The 18,902-nt window shown below is 38.0% G+C and overlaps 1 protein-coding gene across 6 annotated transcripts in view; it reads left to right on the top strand.

The window, feature by feature from the left end:
- PRDM5 (PR/SET domain 5) overlaps positions 1 to 17,942 on the top strand; it is a 140,610-nt gene extending 122,668 nt beyond the window's left edge. For all 6 annotated transcript variants that reach the window (XM_054031058.1, XM_054031061.1, XM_054031062.1 and 3 more), the window contains 2 exons: positions 4,412 to 4,516; positions 15,109 to 17,942. In XM_054031058.1, the coding sequence (XP_053887033.1) occupies positions 4,412 to 4,516; positions 15,109 to 15,273 (270 nt within the window). In that variant the 3' untranslated portion in view covers positions 15,274 to 17,942. The remainder of the gene's footprint in view (positions 1 to 4,411; positions 4,517 to 15,108) is intronic.
- Positions 17,943 to 18,902: the final 960 nt, after the last annotated feature.

The following is an 18,902-nucleotide window of genomic DNA, read 5'->3' as shown; positions in this document are numbered from 1 at the left end:
ATGAGCCAAGGGGGCGCCATGGCTGACCCTACGGTTACTGCTAAGGCAAGAGTCTCCGACAGCTGTGCACGTGGGCGTGTGCACACCTAGAATGGAATGGACATGAGCAACACATCTCGAAGAACAACAGCTACGAAAGGTAGGTAACCGTTTTCTCCTTTGCAGAGAAATTAAAGGCTACAATTCTATCCTGATTTACACATGCAACCCCACTGATGTCACTATAAAAGGGGTATATGTGGAAGATAGGGAACTGAGTGGAGAGAGAAGTACAGGGGCTTGTGTAAAGCAGGAGTAAGTCTCCTAAAGTCAGTGGATTTATACTGATTTAAAACTGATCTAACTAAGTAAGAAGATTAGAATTGTGATATCTCTAGTATGTTTCCCATACTACATATGTGAATTACATATATGCATAAAAGAGTGCAAGGTGGCTCCTCTGCAGTCAGCCAGGTCTTCTCAAGGGGTAATATGAATAAGAGCCTAAGTAAATTAATATAATAGAAAAAGAGTAAACAGAAAGCTCCTTATGGCTGTGGGTTCATCCCATTGCTATGTCCCCTGGGTGTGGAGCCCTAATTTCTTAGAGAAGTTCTTGCCCTTTTCTCCCCCAAACAGCCCAGCCACTCCTATCACCCTTGAGCACTTGTAAAATGGGCAGGAGAAGCTGTGATGGCATCAACACTCCACTGACTGGGAACTAGGTAGGTTTCCTGCATGGACAGAGAGGCAACAAGTAAAGCAGGTAGAATTTACACTAAGGAATCAGTGATTGCCATGGAGTATTTATAGGCCACACAGATGTATAGACTATTTATTGTGTTTTATTTTGAGTTTTCTATGGAAGAATTCATTTTCAGAGAGTTTACAGAAAATGTGGTTTCCATTAACCACAATGCAAAACCAATTAAGGGCGTGTTATGGAAACCTGCTTTTCATATGGTTTATCCATAAGCTTCCCCCAAAATTACAGGACCTCGTCTGTGAAGTCTCTACTCAGTCCGGCAAAATTCCCATTGACGTAAGAGCTTCAGGACTGGACACACATTTTTTTTTTAAAGTTCATTGTTTGTGAGGAAATGGGTATGTTTTCTTGTATGTTGAAAAATCATGCAAGCCACAAAAGTAAGATAATGATTTTAAAAAGCCACAAACCATATAAACTATGTGTGAAAGCAGTATCCTGCACAGCGCACATATCCGTCAGAATCTAGTCACTGGTTGCACAGACTGAGCTACTAACCGGATTTGTGCTGTATACCACATTGTGATTTGTTTTCTCTCTCAATGTATGTGCATTGAATATTAAAATCCTGGAGAAATATTTCTCAGTTAGTGTAAAACTTGTTACATGCTTGAAGTTTAGCATGTGCTCTGTTTTTTTGGTGGTTGGGGCCAGACTGCTCAGCACCTGGCAGGAATACACTATACAAATAAGCCATCTATTCCCTGCATACTAGAGGTAGGGATTCAACAGCTGGAGGGGCTTCAGTACCCCTGTGACTCCATCACCTAAGCTGGGAGGATTGATTCTTCCCCTCACTTCCCTGGGTCTGAGTGTATCTCCCAAAATGAACTAATGCTGTATGATTTGTTAAACCAAACTCTACAACACTTTCTCCTCCTTAGCTGTCAGTAACAGGAATTACATTCTCCACTCTGGAAAATATTTGGACAGAAACATTATCTAAATCTCTCTGAATTGCACAGACACTTCTATTACTTATAGCATTAGTAGTTTCACACTCCCTCTGGGCACACATACAGACTGCTAAGCAGGCTGATTTATTCTCCTGGACCCCATTTACTTTTTAAATAGTTGTACTTAGTTTTAAAATTCAGTGTAAGTTCCTAAATAAATGCCATGTGCTATATAAATATACATTTATCTCAGTGTACTTATGTGAGGGAAGATGTCTATTTAGGTCTGTGTATTGATGTGAGGGAAGATGTCTATTTAAGTCTGTGTATTGTTTTGGTTTTTTGGCGGGGAGAACAGATGTGTTTGTTTGTGCACGCATGCGCAAAGACCGTAAGCTCCAGAGACGCTGCAAGACTGCATGATAAAGGATTGAGAAAATGTGAGGAATTTGCCATTTTATTTCAGGAAAAAATGTGTCCATTGGATATATTTTGATGATCTCTATTTTTTAATTAATTACCAATACTACACTCTGATTTTTTGGAGTTGTTTTTAAAAAGAGGCAAAGATTCATTACATAGTTTTCAAATTGTCACCGAATTCTTGTTGTTCTTCCAAAACAATGCATTTTAACCACAGATGATTCTCAGGGGACAAAAAAGAATTGCAGAACAGGCTTATGTCAGAACTACTCTACCTTCTCTCACTAGGCTATTTAAACGTTTAAAGTGACAGGTCTTTAACATGTTTCTTCAATGCTCTTTAAGGACAAATTCCGTGCTTGATGTTGTGGGCCAGCACAAATTCTCCATATCTCTTTTAACCTTAAACAGCAGCTGCACAGAGGGACGGTAGGCAGAGCAGTCACTCTGGATGCTTGTGTAACAACCATGTTGTAATGAGATCTCTTGATTCTGTTACAGTTGTAGTGTAGATGGGTCATTGTAACATAGCTGTTTAAGTACAAACAAAAGATAAACCAAGAGACACATAAAATACCTTGGTAACTTTCCAGAAATGACTCACTTAAACCAAATAGGGTGAAATTCTACTCCTACAGAACTCAATAGCAAAACTCCCATTGATTTCAATGGGAACAAAATGTCACCCCCAATCTCTTAATATAGAAGGCCTGATTCTCTACCCCATTACAATAGTTTTCTGCCACTGATTTCTGTGGAACAGTACAACTGGAGTAACAGCGCGATGAATGAGGCCTAGAAAGTGTCCCCAGTCAAACTTTGAGTTTGTCAGAGACTGAACACTTTAGTGTTTAAGGCCTGGTCTACACTAACCCCCCAATTCGAACTAAGGTACGCAACTTCAGCTACGTGAATAACGTAGCTGAAGTCGATGTACCTTAGGTCGAACTTACCGTGGTCCAGACGCGGCAGGCAGGCTCCCCCGTCGACTCTGCGTACTCCTCGTGGCGAGCAGGATTACCGGAGTCGACGGGGAGCACTTCTGGGTTCGATTTATCGCGTCCAGACAAGACGCGATAAATCGAACCCAGAAGTTCAATTGCCAGCTGCCGAACCAGCGCGTAAGTATAGACAAGCCCTAAGTGACTTTCCCTACTCCTTAAATGCCACTCTGCATATCGCACAACTTCAGCTATGAAGTCACAACAGTGACTTCATATTACTGGGTTACACAGAATTTGTCAAGTATCAGAGGGGTAGCCGTGTTAGTCTGAATCTGTAAAAAGCAACAGAGGGTCCTGTGGCACCTTTGAGACTAACAGAAGTACTGGGAGCATAGAATTTGTATTCACTTCCCACTTATTGATGTTTTATCATTTACTTACTTTATTATTGTTTTAATTCAGAAAATAAAATCTGATAGTTTTGTTTTCTCAAATAATCCACAAATTTTGAAATTGAAACAATATGAAATGTTGGGCCCTACAAAAACCTCACATGAAAGTGAATGACTAGCAGTAATTTGACTTTGAAAGGCCCTTTGTGTATTTAAAGCGTTAAAAATGACCATTGACTGTAAGTGCAGCGCCATTTTTATTCATTCAGTCACTTATTTTTTCTGTTATGCCTTTGGATTATTGTTAATGAAGAAGGATTTATGTCTTCCCATATAAGGTCTTCGATTAAGTTAAGTTTGGGAAGGTTGTAAAGGGCTTTGAAGAAGAAAATCACTATATAAGCAGTTCTTGATATGTTCTTTAAATGATTTATTCCAGTTAGATTATTGCAACTGTTACAAATAATCGTGGGCTAAAGTAGCCACTAATCAATAGTTCCAGTGAAAATACAGATGAGTTGGTGATTCTGTATTTCATTGGGAGATCTTGTGATGAATAAGTGATTAGCCTTCTGTCACCAACTTTTTAAGAGATGTATTTTATTTTGTTTTTCACTGTCTACTCCCCAGAAAAATGTGGATGGAAATCCTGAGAGTCTAATAGATAACTCACTTGTCTTTATGCTTTAACTTTTCATAGAGAGGAAAGGAAAGTACATTGGGATTTTGTTTTTGTACCTTCTACATTATGAAAAACAGACCCCCAAAACTGCTGTGTTTGAAAGACTAAAACAGATAATTAATTCATAATGGGTGTTGAAGTGGAAACTGTCAGGCCACAGCTTTCCCAGCTTTCACTTAATCATTTGAAACTCATTTTCTGTTGTTTTCACTGACTGCAATCCCTTAGAGAGAATATAAAACTTGCACCATCCAGCATGGAATTCCACTCACTTAATGCCTTGTGCTCTGTGTAAACTCACTTTCACTCACTGTTGTCATTGCATACAGGAAAAGCCATACCAGTGCTCTGAGTGCAACAAGGCTTTCAGTCAGAAGCGAGGCCTGGATGAGCACATGAGGACCCATACTGGAGAGAAACCGTTCCAGTGTGATGTGAGTTGAGCTTTCCCTTTTTCTCTTGAATTCAACCCAGGAGTCAGACTTTATTTTCCATAAGAGTATTGGCCTATATGTATTTTCACTTTACAGTTACGTGCAATAGCATAAACTTACACTGTTTTATGGTCTTTGATTGCTTAACTAATGAGCTCATTGAAGTAATTTTATGTAGCCTCTTGTGTTTCCAAGAGCATCACTGCACACATTTTTTATGGCTTATATCCCTAAAGAGTTGTTTGCACCATTCTTAATGTAATTTGGATGTTGTGCAGTGCAAATTCATTACCATTTGAGGCATACCTTTTGTTCATTTATAAGACCTTGACAAGTTAATAGCTGGAGATTAGCCTGGATGGGAATATCATTTACTATATTACAGTAGAATCTGAATGTCTGTAATATATATTTTCCATATAATGGTTGTAATGTTGCTGAATAACAAGTGCAAATTCAGAATTTCCAGTTTCTGCTAATCAAAATCCGAATTGAAACTGTAGTACTTTGGCACATGGTCACCTTGTTAAATGATCTCTAAAAGTTGTGCGTCTTGGGTAATGGCTGGAATGCAGTTATATATTTTTATAATATATCACTAGCATGTGCTTTGCGATCTGTAACGTCCCATCTCATAAATGGTGTAGAGACCCTGTGCATGGAGTTTGCCGATGAGAGTACTGTATCGCTCAACTTTTGAAAATTGATAGTCATCTAAATGGTTGGAATATCCTTTGGAAGGGTTTTAGGCAGAAGTACTAAATGCCAGAATAAAATTTGTTATTCAGTGGTTCTAAAAAAGTACACAACATTGTTTCTGTGTTTTTTATCCTTTTATGAATAGTTCACAAACAGACCATGACTTTTACAAATTTATTCCTTATTCTAAAGTGCTCAACAAATAGTTTGTGAACAAGTTTCAGACAACTTAGAACTAGATATGTGAGCTGTGTGATAGCTCACCTAAGAGCTTCTCTGCATGGTGTGTTAGTCCACACCAGAGGAGTGTAAATTCTAGTGAGCACTAGAGTGTTGTGTGCTAACTGGCCTGTGTGGAGCCTACTGGTGTGCACTCAAAGTTCTCTAGCGCATGTTAACATAGTCCCATTTCAAACACTACTACCATAATGCATGCTAGGGAACTTCGAGTGCACACCTGCACAGTCCACATGGGCCAGTTAGTGCGTGACATGCTAGTGCAGACTAGAATTTACACCCTTCTGGAGTGGACTAAAGCACTGTGTCGACAAGCCATCAGTTACAAGGCTCTGTTTGCTGATGAGTCTGATCTGACCTTTACAAAGTACTTCTGATTTCCTTTCATCTGTAAATAAATACACTTTGTTTCTTGATTTAAAAGGATTTCCACTACCATGCCTGAAATAGACTTTCCATAAACTTGGGCACTGATGGTGCTTGGGACAGAGCCTCGCTCTGTCTGACAGCTCCAAAATAGATGAGTTAGGCCCCATCAAGCTGAAGATCCCCTTCATGCCCCAAACAGTGAGTGAGTTGGAGAAAGGGAAGAAGCCCTCCAACAGTATCAATAAGTGTTTGAGGGCTTCACCAGATCTGGCTAGCAGTCAGGAACAGGAGAACTCCCAACTCCTGATCCCATTTTTCAGTAGTGGTCAGGGTAGGGGAGCACCCCACCAATGAGCACAGGGCTTTAAATAAAAGTTGTGCTGTGGGTGTTGGGAGTTTCTCACCCTAAACTCCTTGACTGGGCAATGCATATGGGTTATTTCAGGGTTAAAGTAAGGATAACTCCTATGGGATTGTACAGACCCAATGTGGAGAGAGGATTTGTGGTACCCAGAAATAAGGAGCTCATTTACATGAACTTTAACCCATAGCCACTCCTCAGCTCCCTGATGTGACGATTGCTTCCATTTGTAGCCCTGATTTGCTCAGGTCTTGCCCTTTGTATGTGCTGGCCCAGTGCAGAGTCAGCATGTGGGAATTGCTGGGGTTTGTGTGCTCAGAAGACTGTGTATTTTGGTCTGGATGAGACTGTTATTCTGTAAGCCAAAATCCTTATAGAATTGTGGAAAATTATAAGAGCCATGATGTTCACTAACCAATTTGAAACCATAGTATGATATTATTAAATATACAGAAACAGAAGTGAGTCCAGCAAGTGAAAGATCAATTGTTTTCCAAATGACCCCATTAGAATCAATCCCAGTTTCATGTTGAGTGCAAAAATGTTTTCTGGGACACCACAATTTGCATTAATGGCAACATCTCAAATAGTGCACACATCTACAGATATTTAATCCCTCTTACTGGCTCAGACAGTATTCTGTTGGAGCAATCCTACTCCAGTTTATATAGGATTTCCTTAATTTAGAGTCATTGTCAATGCTTTCTACAGCTTTCAGATTGCTGTACTTCCTCTCAATTTTTTCAGCCAACTTGCAGTGTCTGTGTAATTTTCCTATAGTGGCTGAGGCTAATGTCATCATCCATAATTATATGCTTGGCCTGCACACACCTTTAAAAATATCTATTTGCGGAACCTTTTTGGAGTATTACATACCTATGTGTTGGTAGAAGCAAAATGGAAAAATTCAGTCATGCTCCAGCAGCCCCCTATATTTGCCTGATTAGTCAGAGGGAATAGTGTCTTCTCTAGCTTAAAAAAACAAAAAAAGGTAAACTAAAACATAATCCATTCAAAACAGGCTTACTCTAAAGGGCTTGGGTTTTGTTGTTGTTTTTTGGGGGTACTCATCCATCTCCTTTCTTTTCCCATAAGATTTTTTCACTCTGTATTCTAAAAAATAAATTACTGCCCCATCTACCCAAATTACTCTTCATTGACGTTCTCTTATCAGCTCCACACTGCTAGTGGATGCTACGTTTCCTTAGATGGTATTACCCACACAGAAGCTTCCACGTTATAGTGGTTCAGACATTACTCAGTTACGTATCGTTATCTACCACCGAGTGCAGAATTAGAGTGGATAGAGAGTTTTCCTTCCAATTGGAGTCCCAGCTGAAGATGTTACGAACCTAGAAACCAAACACTAGCATGGGTTAATCTAGTGCAGTGTCTTGTCTCACATGCGGTCTAGTACCAGAATCATTAAAGGAAGGTGTAAAAATTCCCAAAATGGATAATCTGCCCATAGAAGTTTCTTCTTGACTCCCATCAGTTACGAGTTGGCTTATGCACTGAAGCATGCAGATTTATATTATTTGTGATTTTTTTTTTTAGTCCTATCTAAGGTAATAGTAGATATTCTCATTAGCTGGTAAAAAAAAAATTCCTACGAAGCTCTTGACCTCAAAGACATCTTGAGTCAATGAGTTCCACAGGTTAATTATGCATTTAAATCCTTTGATCAGTTTTAAATGTCTTGCCATTCACTTTAATGTCCCCTTGTCATCCTTTTGTTATAGGAAAGGGTTAATAGGAGTGCATGATTTTACTCTATATCATTCATTATTTATATACATCTATCATGTCCCCTCTTATTCTTCTTTATCTGTGAGCTAAATGGTCTCATTTTTTTTCAGTCTGTCCTCATGAAGACTCTCCATGTCACTAATCATACTTCCTGCTATTCTCTGGACTCCTATTTTTGATATATGTTTTAGAGGCAGTAAAGCATCCAGGAGAGAGTAACAAACGCTCATTGAGTCCTTTTTTTCACTCTGATTTCATGTATGCAGGGATAAGGATTGAGATGTCGTATAGGGCCAGTTCTGGCAAATTCTTACTTAGGAGGGTAGTCCAATAGAGCTATAATAGTTGCAGTGATCAGGCCGGTAAAGAATCCTTTTAAGGTACGACAAATTTAGTTTCTTTCAGTGACCGTTCTATTTACCAATTCAAGCGTATATGTGATCATACTGAGAAAAAAAAAAAGTCCTGTAATGAATCATTGATTTTTCTTACCTGGTATCAAGAGCAGTCATAAGGACTATTCAGTGCCTTTTAAATAACCCCTTTATTCTAGGTGTCAAGCTTTGCCATCGTTAATACTAACGACTTTAGCATTTAGCACCAGGAAATGCCTCTAGTGCCAAAGGGTTAAACAAGATCAGATTTCATCTGTTGAAGTAAAGCTTTTTTATTGGCCTCATGAAAAGGCTTCACTTGCCCCTAACAGAAATAATTGATGCACCTTTACCTTTGAAAATGCTCCTTGGGTGTAAATATTCTTTGCCTTCTGGAACCAGAAATAAAAACAGCAGCTTCTCCTTTTTTTTTTTTTCCCTCTCTCTAGGAGCAAATGTGATGGATGTTATGGTATTGGGCTTTAGTGAGTCAAAGTAATCCATGCACTACTTTTGATTAGTATATTATATTTATTTTGAAATCTGCTTAGTTTTTCATCAAAAATATTGTCAAGGTTTTTGTTTTAATTACTTCACCTTCATAAGGGTAACGGTTCAAAGTTGAATCCTGCACAGATCTCAGTAATATTAGTGGAAATCAGCTTCCCACATACGACAGTGAAAATCTTAGCATATCATCTACAAAAAAAAGTGCACTAAACTGGAATTGAGATTGTTTTAAATGATATCTGTCCTCTGAAAATATGCATGTTTTTATCAAAAAGACAAATGAACCATAGTTGCTGTTATAAGCAACAGATGCTTCTCTAGGAGCAAAAAGGGCATGCATTGCCTATCCTGGTTTATTTCCGGTATGGTACAATCTCTTCACACTGTTCTTTCAGTTGACCCTAAACATACCTTTGTGTGTTGGCTATCACCATCTTCCACACTAAACCGTTGATCATTGTAATGAGATTCAATGTTCAAGTGAGCATATAGTAGGACTTTGTAAATCAATAAAATGTAACAGATTAATTACAAAATTGAGATGAAAAGCAAACACTTTAAAACAATTTTACAGTTACATAGAAAGCATCACAAGAAGGATCATGTAGTCAAGTAATGATTGTTATACTGTCTGGTCTCTGTTCCTTTCCAAAAAGAAGATAATTAGAACGGTTTAAGGGCTTGAAGCAAAGCCTGTAACGTGTAATGCTAGACCCCATCGTATGACCACTGAAAATGAAATAATGTGTCCTTAATATAACCTTAATAAGCGTTTTAATGTAAAAATATAGAGGAATTATTCTGGAGTTCTAGGCCTTGATTCAGCATTACATGGGAGGAAGTATTGCCTAGTGGAAAGAGCAGTGGTCTGGGACTCTGGAGACATGGATTCAATTTCTAGCTCTGCTACTGCGCGCTGAATGATCTTGCCCCTCTATGGTAATATAAATGGCTGCCCTTTGTAAAGCACTGTGAGATCTACTGATGAAAAGAGCTAGGAGTTATTACTTAAGCATGTGCTTGTGTGCTTTGCTGGATTAGGCAATTAAATTGTCAGCTTTATCAGCCTTGTTCAGAAACCTTTTCCTTCAGCATTCCATGGTGTTTTTCTACTCCAGAACTGCTTTTCAAACCGTCAGAAAGCTCTGTTGTCATAATGTGATTTTTTACAATATGTAAACATAGTAATAATCAGGAAATGATGCATTTCATTTTAGGTGAATTACATTTGCAGTTTAAAGCAATATTTCTGACTGGCTAATCTTATTCTTAACACTGCTACATTTTGTGGCCTCATTCTAAGGTTTAATCTTGGTAATGCACTTTTTTATTTTTGCATGGAATTTTGCGATATTGCCATTATTGAATATAAAGAGGAATTAACATTGGATAACCTGTGTCTGTAAGCAGTTTATCCTTCTCTTATGGCAGACAATCTGCCATTGTTAAGCTGTCATCATTGTACAATGGGAATTCATTAGAAATTACTTACTCAAAGGTGAACTTGACATACTGCATTTATTCATGGAGGAGGTATTCATATTGGTTATTGTACAGTATATAGGTTTTGTGTGCATACAAATATATGTATGTAATATCTGTGTGAGCATATACAATGTCGGTTTCCTGGCTGTCATTTGACATTTTTGGATTTGTGTGTGTGCATGTGTTTGAGCGGAACATGATGGTCACAGCTGGACAAACTTTACTCAAGCCTTAAGAGCTACAAGGTTACTTCCTGGGTTGTATGGGAGTGTAGGAGAGAGCAAGAGATCAGCGAAAGCCACTGCACCAACATAAGACCAGAGCAATGGCCTCTATAAGTAACTTTTATTTTCAGAGGGTCATACGGTTCTCCTGTTGCCTGGGGTAAAAGGATAATTGCTTGATCACCACATTTGCTATTCAAAGGTCAGCATTGTTACGTCATCTCATCTATTTAACACTGCTCCATTGCAACAGCATATTTACTGTTCTTGTTGTTTGGAAAAAATAAGTTATTTTGCATACAAAATATTGCCTTTGGCTATTGCCCTTTTCTCTATGACCATCCTATGACTTTTCCTTAATTGGCATAAAACAATTACATTCCAGGTCAGAATAACCTATTTATATAAACCTATTGAACTGGTTTTATTGAGTTAGAAGGGAGCCGCACCATTTGAAATGCAGCACCAGCACTAGTTAGCACAACTACAGCTTTAAAACTCCACCTTTCTTGATAGTGAATTCCACTGCTACTACCAAGGTCCCATACTTATAAGACACTCCTTTCCTGTAGGAAAGGTGGATGTTGTGATCCCAGGACTGCAGCTGTTATTACAAGAGTGCAACAAGTTTCACTCTTCAATCACCCCAAGGACATGCTTAAAAAAAAAAAAAAAGTTACCGCCTAAGAAGTCCATACACAAATACCAATGTACCAAGATGAAAGTCAGTATGTGAAAATATACCTGCAATCTTTCAAAACAACTATTAAGCTATCCTACGTACAGAAGAATTAATTTCTGAAAATGGATTTGCAAAATCGATACCCCTTAAAATGGTGTTGACAGAACTTAACAGTTCAGCTTGGATACAAACTGGTGGCATAAACCTTAGCACGGTGGAACCCCCTTTTTCCCCCTTCCCCCCGGGCTCATCATCATCACTCCCATAACGACATTGGTCATTGGGGCACCATCATTGATGAGTAATCAACCAATTGTTTCCACCCCATGACTGTGTGTTAGTGCTTGAGTCTCCGCAAAGTCCGTTCCTGTCCACTCTTTTATGTTTTCAATCCATCTCTTCTTCTGTCTACCTCTTCTTCTCTTCCCCTGTACTGTCCCTTGGAGGATGATCTTGGATAGGCCAGATGATCTTGTTACATGGCCATACCATTTCAGCTTGTGCTTCTTCATGGTCGTCAGGAGGTCTTCATATGACCCAGCGCATTGGATGATGATATTGTGGACCTCTTCATTAGTGATGTGATGGGAGATGCCCAGGATTTTATGGAAGAATCTCATCTCTACTACCTGTATTTTCCGTTCAAATTCTGCCATAAGGGTCCGTGTCTCGCACGCATACAGAAAAATGGAGATGACCAATGTGTGCAGCAGTTGGTTTGGATTCCAGGGAAATGGTCTTATTCCTCCAGATTGGCTTTAGTTTTGTCACGGTTGCTGCTGTTTGCGCAGTTCTTGCCTGAATTTCTGCCTTGGATCCTTGATCAGTGATGATTGCCCCCAAATACTTGAACTGTTTCACTGTCTCCAGCTCTTGTCCACTGATAGTAATATGTGAGCTGATGGCATCACGTTTGTCATCAGCTTGGTTTTCTCTGCACTGATTTCCATGCCATATTTTGCGGAGGTTTCATCCAATTGTTTCACAAGGTTGGCAAGGTCATCTTCATTGATGGCCTGGCAGGCAGTGACATCAGAGAACTGAAGATTTTAGATTGTTCGCCCTCCCCCCCAATGGTGACTGTGCATATGTGATCTTCTTGGGCATCAGTTATTATGCAACCACCAGACAAATGGAGATCCTAGTGTCTTAGACAGCCCAGATTCAACAGAGGAGGATGACTTTCCAGTACTACATGAAGAAGTGGAGACAGCTATGAAATCACTCAAGAATGGAAAGGCTACAGGTATTGACAACATCCCAGCCAAACTGATGACATTTCGGAGGAGAAATAGTAATAGATGTACTCAGGAAGGTCTGCAATAAGATCTGGCAGACCAGTGACTGGTCCTCTACGTGGACACAGTCACTAATCATCATTCTGCCAAAGAACGGTAATCTGCAATTGTATCAAAATTACTAGACCATAAGCTTAATTAGCCATCCCAGCAAAGTGACGTTGAAAGGCATATTGAACAGATTAAAGCCACAAGTGGAAAATATCATAGTTGAAGAACAGGCTGGCTTTCGTGCTGGAAGAAGTACCACAGAACAGATTTTCAACCTTCGTGTTCTATGTGAGAAGTACTTACAACACTAGCAGGACATCTACCATGTCTTTGTTGACTTCAAGAAGGCGTTTGACAGAGTATGGCACGAAGCTCTCTGGGCAACCATGAAGAAATACAATGTTGGTCGTCAACTTATTCTTACCATTAAACAACTGTATGCCAAGGCCAGCAGTGTAGTTCTCGTCAATGGCACAATAGGAGAGTGATTTCACACCACTGTTTGAGTCCAGCAAAGCTGCCTTCTTTCACCCACACTGTTCAACATCTACTTGAAGCGCATAACAACTGATGCCCTGATGTTCTCCCCCCCCCCCCCCCCCGCCCTCCCAGGCTACTACAATACAAATAATAATATTGAGAGCTTACTGTAAGACCTTGTCTGTCTGAGACATTTTTGTACCATGGCATAGCAAGTGTGCTCATGTACTCTAGGCCACCATTATTCTGAGATCAAGGCCTGGATTATCTCTATATGTATTTCAGCACAATGTTTTTGCAACAACTTTTTATGAAACTAAAATAAAAACTTACCATGTCTCTGTTCCTCTGCTTTGTATTAATTCATTCCTTTTCTCCTCTGTCTGACATTATTTCCTCAGTCTTTGTCTATTTTATTGCCAGTTAACTTTCCTTTTCTCTATTTCCATTCTTTAAATAGCTACTACCATTCCCTTTGTTCTTTCACTCCCCCTATTTCTATTTTCCTCCTTTCACTTCATCCTTATGTAAAAGTCCTCTGAAGTTTAATAAGTATAGATATGATTCTATAGACATTACTCTTAAAACTATACAGTAGAGAGTTTATTATTCCTATTATAATTTTTTAATATTTCTATGATAATCATGCCCAAATGCGTCAATAAGGTCCAGACCCCAGTGTGTATGTTTTAACTGAGTGTTCCTTTAACAGAAATATACAAGAAGCTTTATGTTGGTGGCCACCTTCATTTCGTTCAGCATGTTACTTTTCCTCTTCACCAATATAAGCATAGCATTGTGATTCTACTTCATGTCCATGCACACGAAGTTATTTCATGGAGGAGAACAATCATCTTCTGACAGACATTCACAGCTGTAGCACAAAGAATACAGAAATTGCTGACAAAACAATGTTCTTTTGTTTCAGGTTTTCCAACAGTGAAAGTCCTTTTTTAAAGTACATACATAGCACTTGAAAGTTCAGTGCCCTACGTCTACCTTGCCTCTTGATATGCCTACAGTAATTCTAATTTCGTTCCAAAGTGCTATGAAAAGCATTTAATCAATCATTATAGTTTAATTCTGGGCAAGCAAACACAGTCAGGGCATGCAGTGAGGTTTTTTTTTCCTCGTTTTCTGGCTATGGGAAAAATCCTGTAACTTACTTTTAGGAGTATTTTTTTCTTGACTAGTTGCAGTGACATTAATGCACTTGTATACTACTACTCCTCAATATAAGACAGGGTTACAGAATCAGAACTTAAGTTAAGGGAACATTGAATGAGCAATAGGGTACTTAGTGGATTATTCCCTACTGGTATATTTTTAGGTTCAAATCCAGCTCCCAGTGCCCAACCCAAATATCTGGGCAGGAAGATTGGCAGATATACAGGGAGGCGGGAAGGAGAAATCCTCTGCACTTCTTCCAAACCATGAAATGGGTGTAGAGCCACTCTGTAGAAGCTGTGCAGGGTTGAGGGGAAGAAAAGGAAATGGTACCATGTGACTGATATGACCAATCATGACTAACACAATTCTTATTTCAAATGACAAGAGCTCTACAAAGAGTTTAACATTCATTGAGTGAAGGCAAATAAATAATTCGGAAGAAATTGCAATCTGACAGTCAGTGTGCAGAAAAGCTAAATTTGTCAACTAACATTTTGTTCAGTTATTAGATTGGGCTTGTTCTATGAATTCACAATATGCAAGACATATATATTTAGGGCCTAATTTTCCAAATATGTACATGTGGGCACTTCACCCAACATGAGCAGTCCTGTCAGCTTCAATGCAATTCTTTTGAAGAACTAGGAAGTCATTGACTTCAGTACAAGTATGCATATGAACAAGTTCCTCAATGCTTCCAGAAGTGTGGTTTTAAAAAAAAAAAAAAAAAAAATTGCCCATCTTGCCAACTGTTAACCTAAGAAGGCAAAGATACAAGAAACAGAGCAGTATAACTTAAAGGGAGTTAATCTTCCAAAGTCTTAGCTCATGTTCTCAGTTTTGCAAATACATAATGCTAGAAGTTCATGTATCATTGCATTGATTTAAAATAAGTAAAATGTTTTACACACGTTCAGGTTTTTTGAATATTTTTTTATTTTTGTCATGTTTTCCCTGCTTTAGGTTTGTGATTTATCCTTCAGCCTGAAGAAAATGTTGATCCGACACAAGCTGACTCACAATCCCAATCGTCCAATGGCTGAATGCCAGCTTTGCCACAAGAAGTTTACAAGAAACGACTACCTCAAAGTGCACATGGAAAATGTCCATGGAGAAACTGACAGCTAACCATGGCTTATGCAAGAAGAGTGTGTCTAGTGTTCAAGAGTGTTCTATTTGTACATGTACAAACTCCAGACTTCTCACCTGATGACTGAGCAGAGTCAGGAAAAATAACTGTAATATGTCCACAATCTTTTTTCCATTTGGCTTTGTGTTTGTTACTAGAGGGTTTTTTTTAATCAAGTAAAACACAATTTGAAGATAAAAGAACTTTTCTTTCTCTTATAATCTACACAGTTTTATTTGCAGCCTTGGTACCTTAGATGTTGGTGGTGTTATCCTGAAATTTTGGACATAGATAAGTGTATCTGAAGCTTCTGGAGCACAGTAAATGCAGTTGGATAGATTTACTTTCATCCTCATTGACCAGTGATCCAAACAAATTTTATTCCAATATTAACACCGCACTTTATTAGAACATAGTTTCTTCACACTTTTAGTGCCTTTAATTATTAGATAAAATGGACTAACTTTGTGGCATCTCAAGGTCAATTTAATGTATGGTACAGAAACTGCAGGAGTCTGCACTCTTACACACTTTAACATAATCAGCAAGAAAGACATAATTTCTTCTAGTTGCCATTGTGTGAGACAAGCCAAGAGCAAAAGCTGTGAACAATTTAGGTTTTAAAACCATATTAATGCCCACAGTTGTAACTGGCAGGGCCAGGAGGGAAAAAAACATGGCTTCTGCAAATACAATTGTCTGGTTAAGGCAAAAAATGTGTATTCAATTTGCTGGGGAAAATGCTGTTCCCTGAGGTTTTATCCTGTGGAAATCAGCTGCCCTGATTATCCCACTTAAATGGCTTTGGTTTTCATAAAACTGTTAATGAGCACCAGGAAAAAAATATTGTGTACAACTGTGTAACAGTCAAATTCTCCCAGATGTTAGATTAAGACTTGTATTCCACAGTTCTTAAAAAGAATTCTCATATGCTATCCATGTATGCTACTGTATAACAAAGAGCTTGTTTTTACCTAATGAGACCGTGAAAAGCGTAACTCTAGCAGTAGATTGCATTTGAGGTTCTATACAATTCCTCAGTAGTCTTCACAGTTAAACATTAGGGCTCTGCTTCTGTGCTCACGTTCATTTTAGTTTATGTGGACCAATATTGTTAGGAATAATTTGTAACTATACACCTTGTTCCTGCTAGAAGCTTATCTCAGTTGCTGATGGGAAATGTTGTAAACTTCCCCCTGGACTGCAACAGTGACCAGACAGACACTGGATGGATGAGCAAGAGGAAATAGAAGGTGAAATCCTGGCCCCACTGAAGTCAATGGTAAAACTCAATTTGACTTCACTGGGGACAGAATTTCAACCACTGTTTCCATTCTGGAAGGAAATGAGGGGGCCAGAAGCATCATCTTTTCTTTTCCTATTAATGGTTTTACGTGTATTTTGGATCCAATCCACTGGATAGCCTACAGTTAATTACACATTTTCTCTTCAGTTTTGAGAATTATTAGTAACACATTAATTTTCAAAAATGTGAACAGAACACCTCATGGGTTCCTGTTGAAACTAAAAAGAAAGTATATCACTAATAAGTGTGTTCTGAGGAAAGGACTATTTCGGGGGGTTGCCCACATTTCCATAGTGTTCACCATATTTTACTACAAGACTATTTTTTTGGACCACTTCCTTTCCCATTAAAGTTGTATAATACTGTGGGGCAACTGTGGCAATTGTTTACAAGGTGTCATTTTATAAGAAAGACTTTTAATGTACTTACTGTCTTTTAATGCAATTAACTAGGTGGAAGCATCATCATTTTAGGCTAGACCAATGACCTTTTGTTTAGGTACCATGTGACCAGCCAGGTACCTCTGCTCTATCTGGATGACACTAAAGTCTGTCATCCAAAAACTTGCTTATAAAACTAGAATAGACACAGTAATAAGCCAACGGATATGATGCTACACATATAAGATGTAATTATAATGTATGGGCCACTCTGTTACGCTAATGTAAATCCAGTGTAGCACCATTGAATTAATCAGATTTGACAGTAAATTGAGGAGAATTTATCATATGCATATGTTGTCATTTTATATTTGATACATTATAACCTATGATATTTAATTTTAATTAAAATAGAACGTATTTTCCTATATTTTATAACAGTTTGTCTCAATGTCATATTTTAGGCACAAAGTATGTTTCATTTTATAATTCATTATTCAACAATGGTTAGTTCATTTTATTGCATTCAGTTTGATTTTTGAAATACATATTGAATCTTATTTTATTGAGTAGGACATCTGTAAATTTGGGAAGAGGAGAATAATTGGGAATGTTTTGTTAGTTTGGAATCTCAACTACCTTTGTGAAACTTCTAAATGTAGATTTCTTTATGCATAGTTTGGTTTCTGAGAATCTTATGAAACTCTGAAGACTTACCAGTTTTGTCTGCTTTAATTATATATATATTACAGGTGTGCCAAATACTGCAAAAGACTAAGTTGAATTTATGTTTACTCCTCTTTTGTGAAAGTTCTCGTGAAGAAGTTTACTGGCAAGGATATTTGCAGAAACAGATTATTTTAAATTAACTTGCTGCTGTTATTAGTAAGAGAAACCTGATACCAAGAGTTACATTCAGCCAATAAGTGAACAGAAACATAATGTGTGTTGTTGACAAAAATAAAACGAAAAAAAATATTAATTTGGGTGGGATTTTTTTTCTTTCTCCTCCCCACTCGCTTTCTCCTCCTCTTTTGTTTTCACACTTTTTAGTGACAGAATATGAAGAGGGAGGAAACAAACCTGAAAAAATATATTTTTTTAAATTGATTTTTTTTATTTAATTTTCATTTGAAAATGTGTTCCTTTTCAAAACCGTATGGAACACTTTTTTTCAATTTAGTAATCATTTCTATCAATTTTTTTCTAAAACAATTTGGTGAACAATTTTGAATAATAGTGATTTTTCTCAAATGTGATTATCTGCATGAATATGAAAAATCATTAATTTTTTATTAATTTTATTTAGTGTCAAAGCACTACTGAATAAATTGCAGCAAAAGTTCAATTATACTTGTTTATACTGTAACTGATAGTTGCAGCTGTGTATTTGACAAGCTCTCTCATTAGCAGGGATGGTCATGGTCAATATTTGGAGGCGAGACCTCCAGGGAAAACAAGCAGGAGCTGCAGGAAGTTATGCTGAAGTTTCAGCAGACTATAAGCTATCTCAGAGCTGAATCTTGTACTGATGCCCATCTGGAACTTCAGGAGTTTAAGTATATTAAGAACAAAAAGAATCCTAGCAATGGTATTGGTCCTAGGATGACCAGACAGCAAATGTGAAAAATCGGGATGGGATGGGGAGTGTATATATAAGAAAAAGACCCAAAAATCAGGACTGACCCTATAAAATCAGGACATCTGGTCACCCTAATTGGTCCATTACTAGATGGAAAGGGAAGATTATCAATAATAAAGGAGAAATATATAATAAATATTTCTGTTCTGTGTTTGGGGAAAAAACAGATGATATCATCATCATATGATATAGCTAACACTCTTTCAATTCCAAATTATCATCATCCTGAGTTACAACAGCAACTATTAAAGTTAGACATTTTTAAATCAGCAGGTGTGGCTAATATCCATCCAAGAGTTT

The sequence above is a fragment of the Malaclemys terrapin genome, chromosome 5, assembly GCF_027887155.1.
Source record: "Malaclemys terrapin pileata isolate rMalTer1 chromosome 5, rMalTer1.hap1, whole genome shotgun sequence".
Taxonomy (NCBI): Eukaryota; Metazoa; Chordata; order Testudines; family Emydidae; genus Malaclemys; species Malaclemys terrapin.
This window is presented reverse-complemented; position numbering and strand designations above follow the sequence as displayed.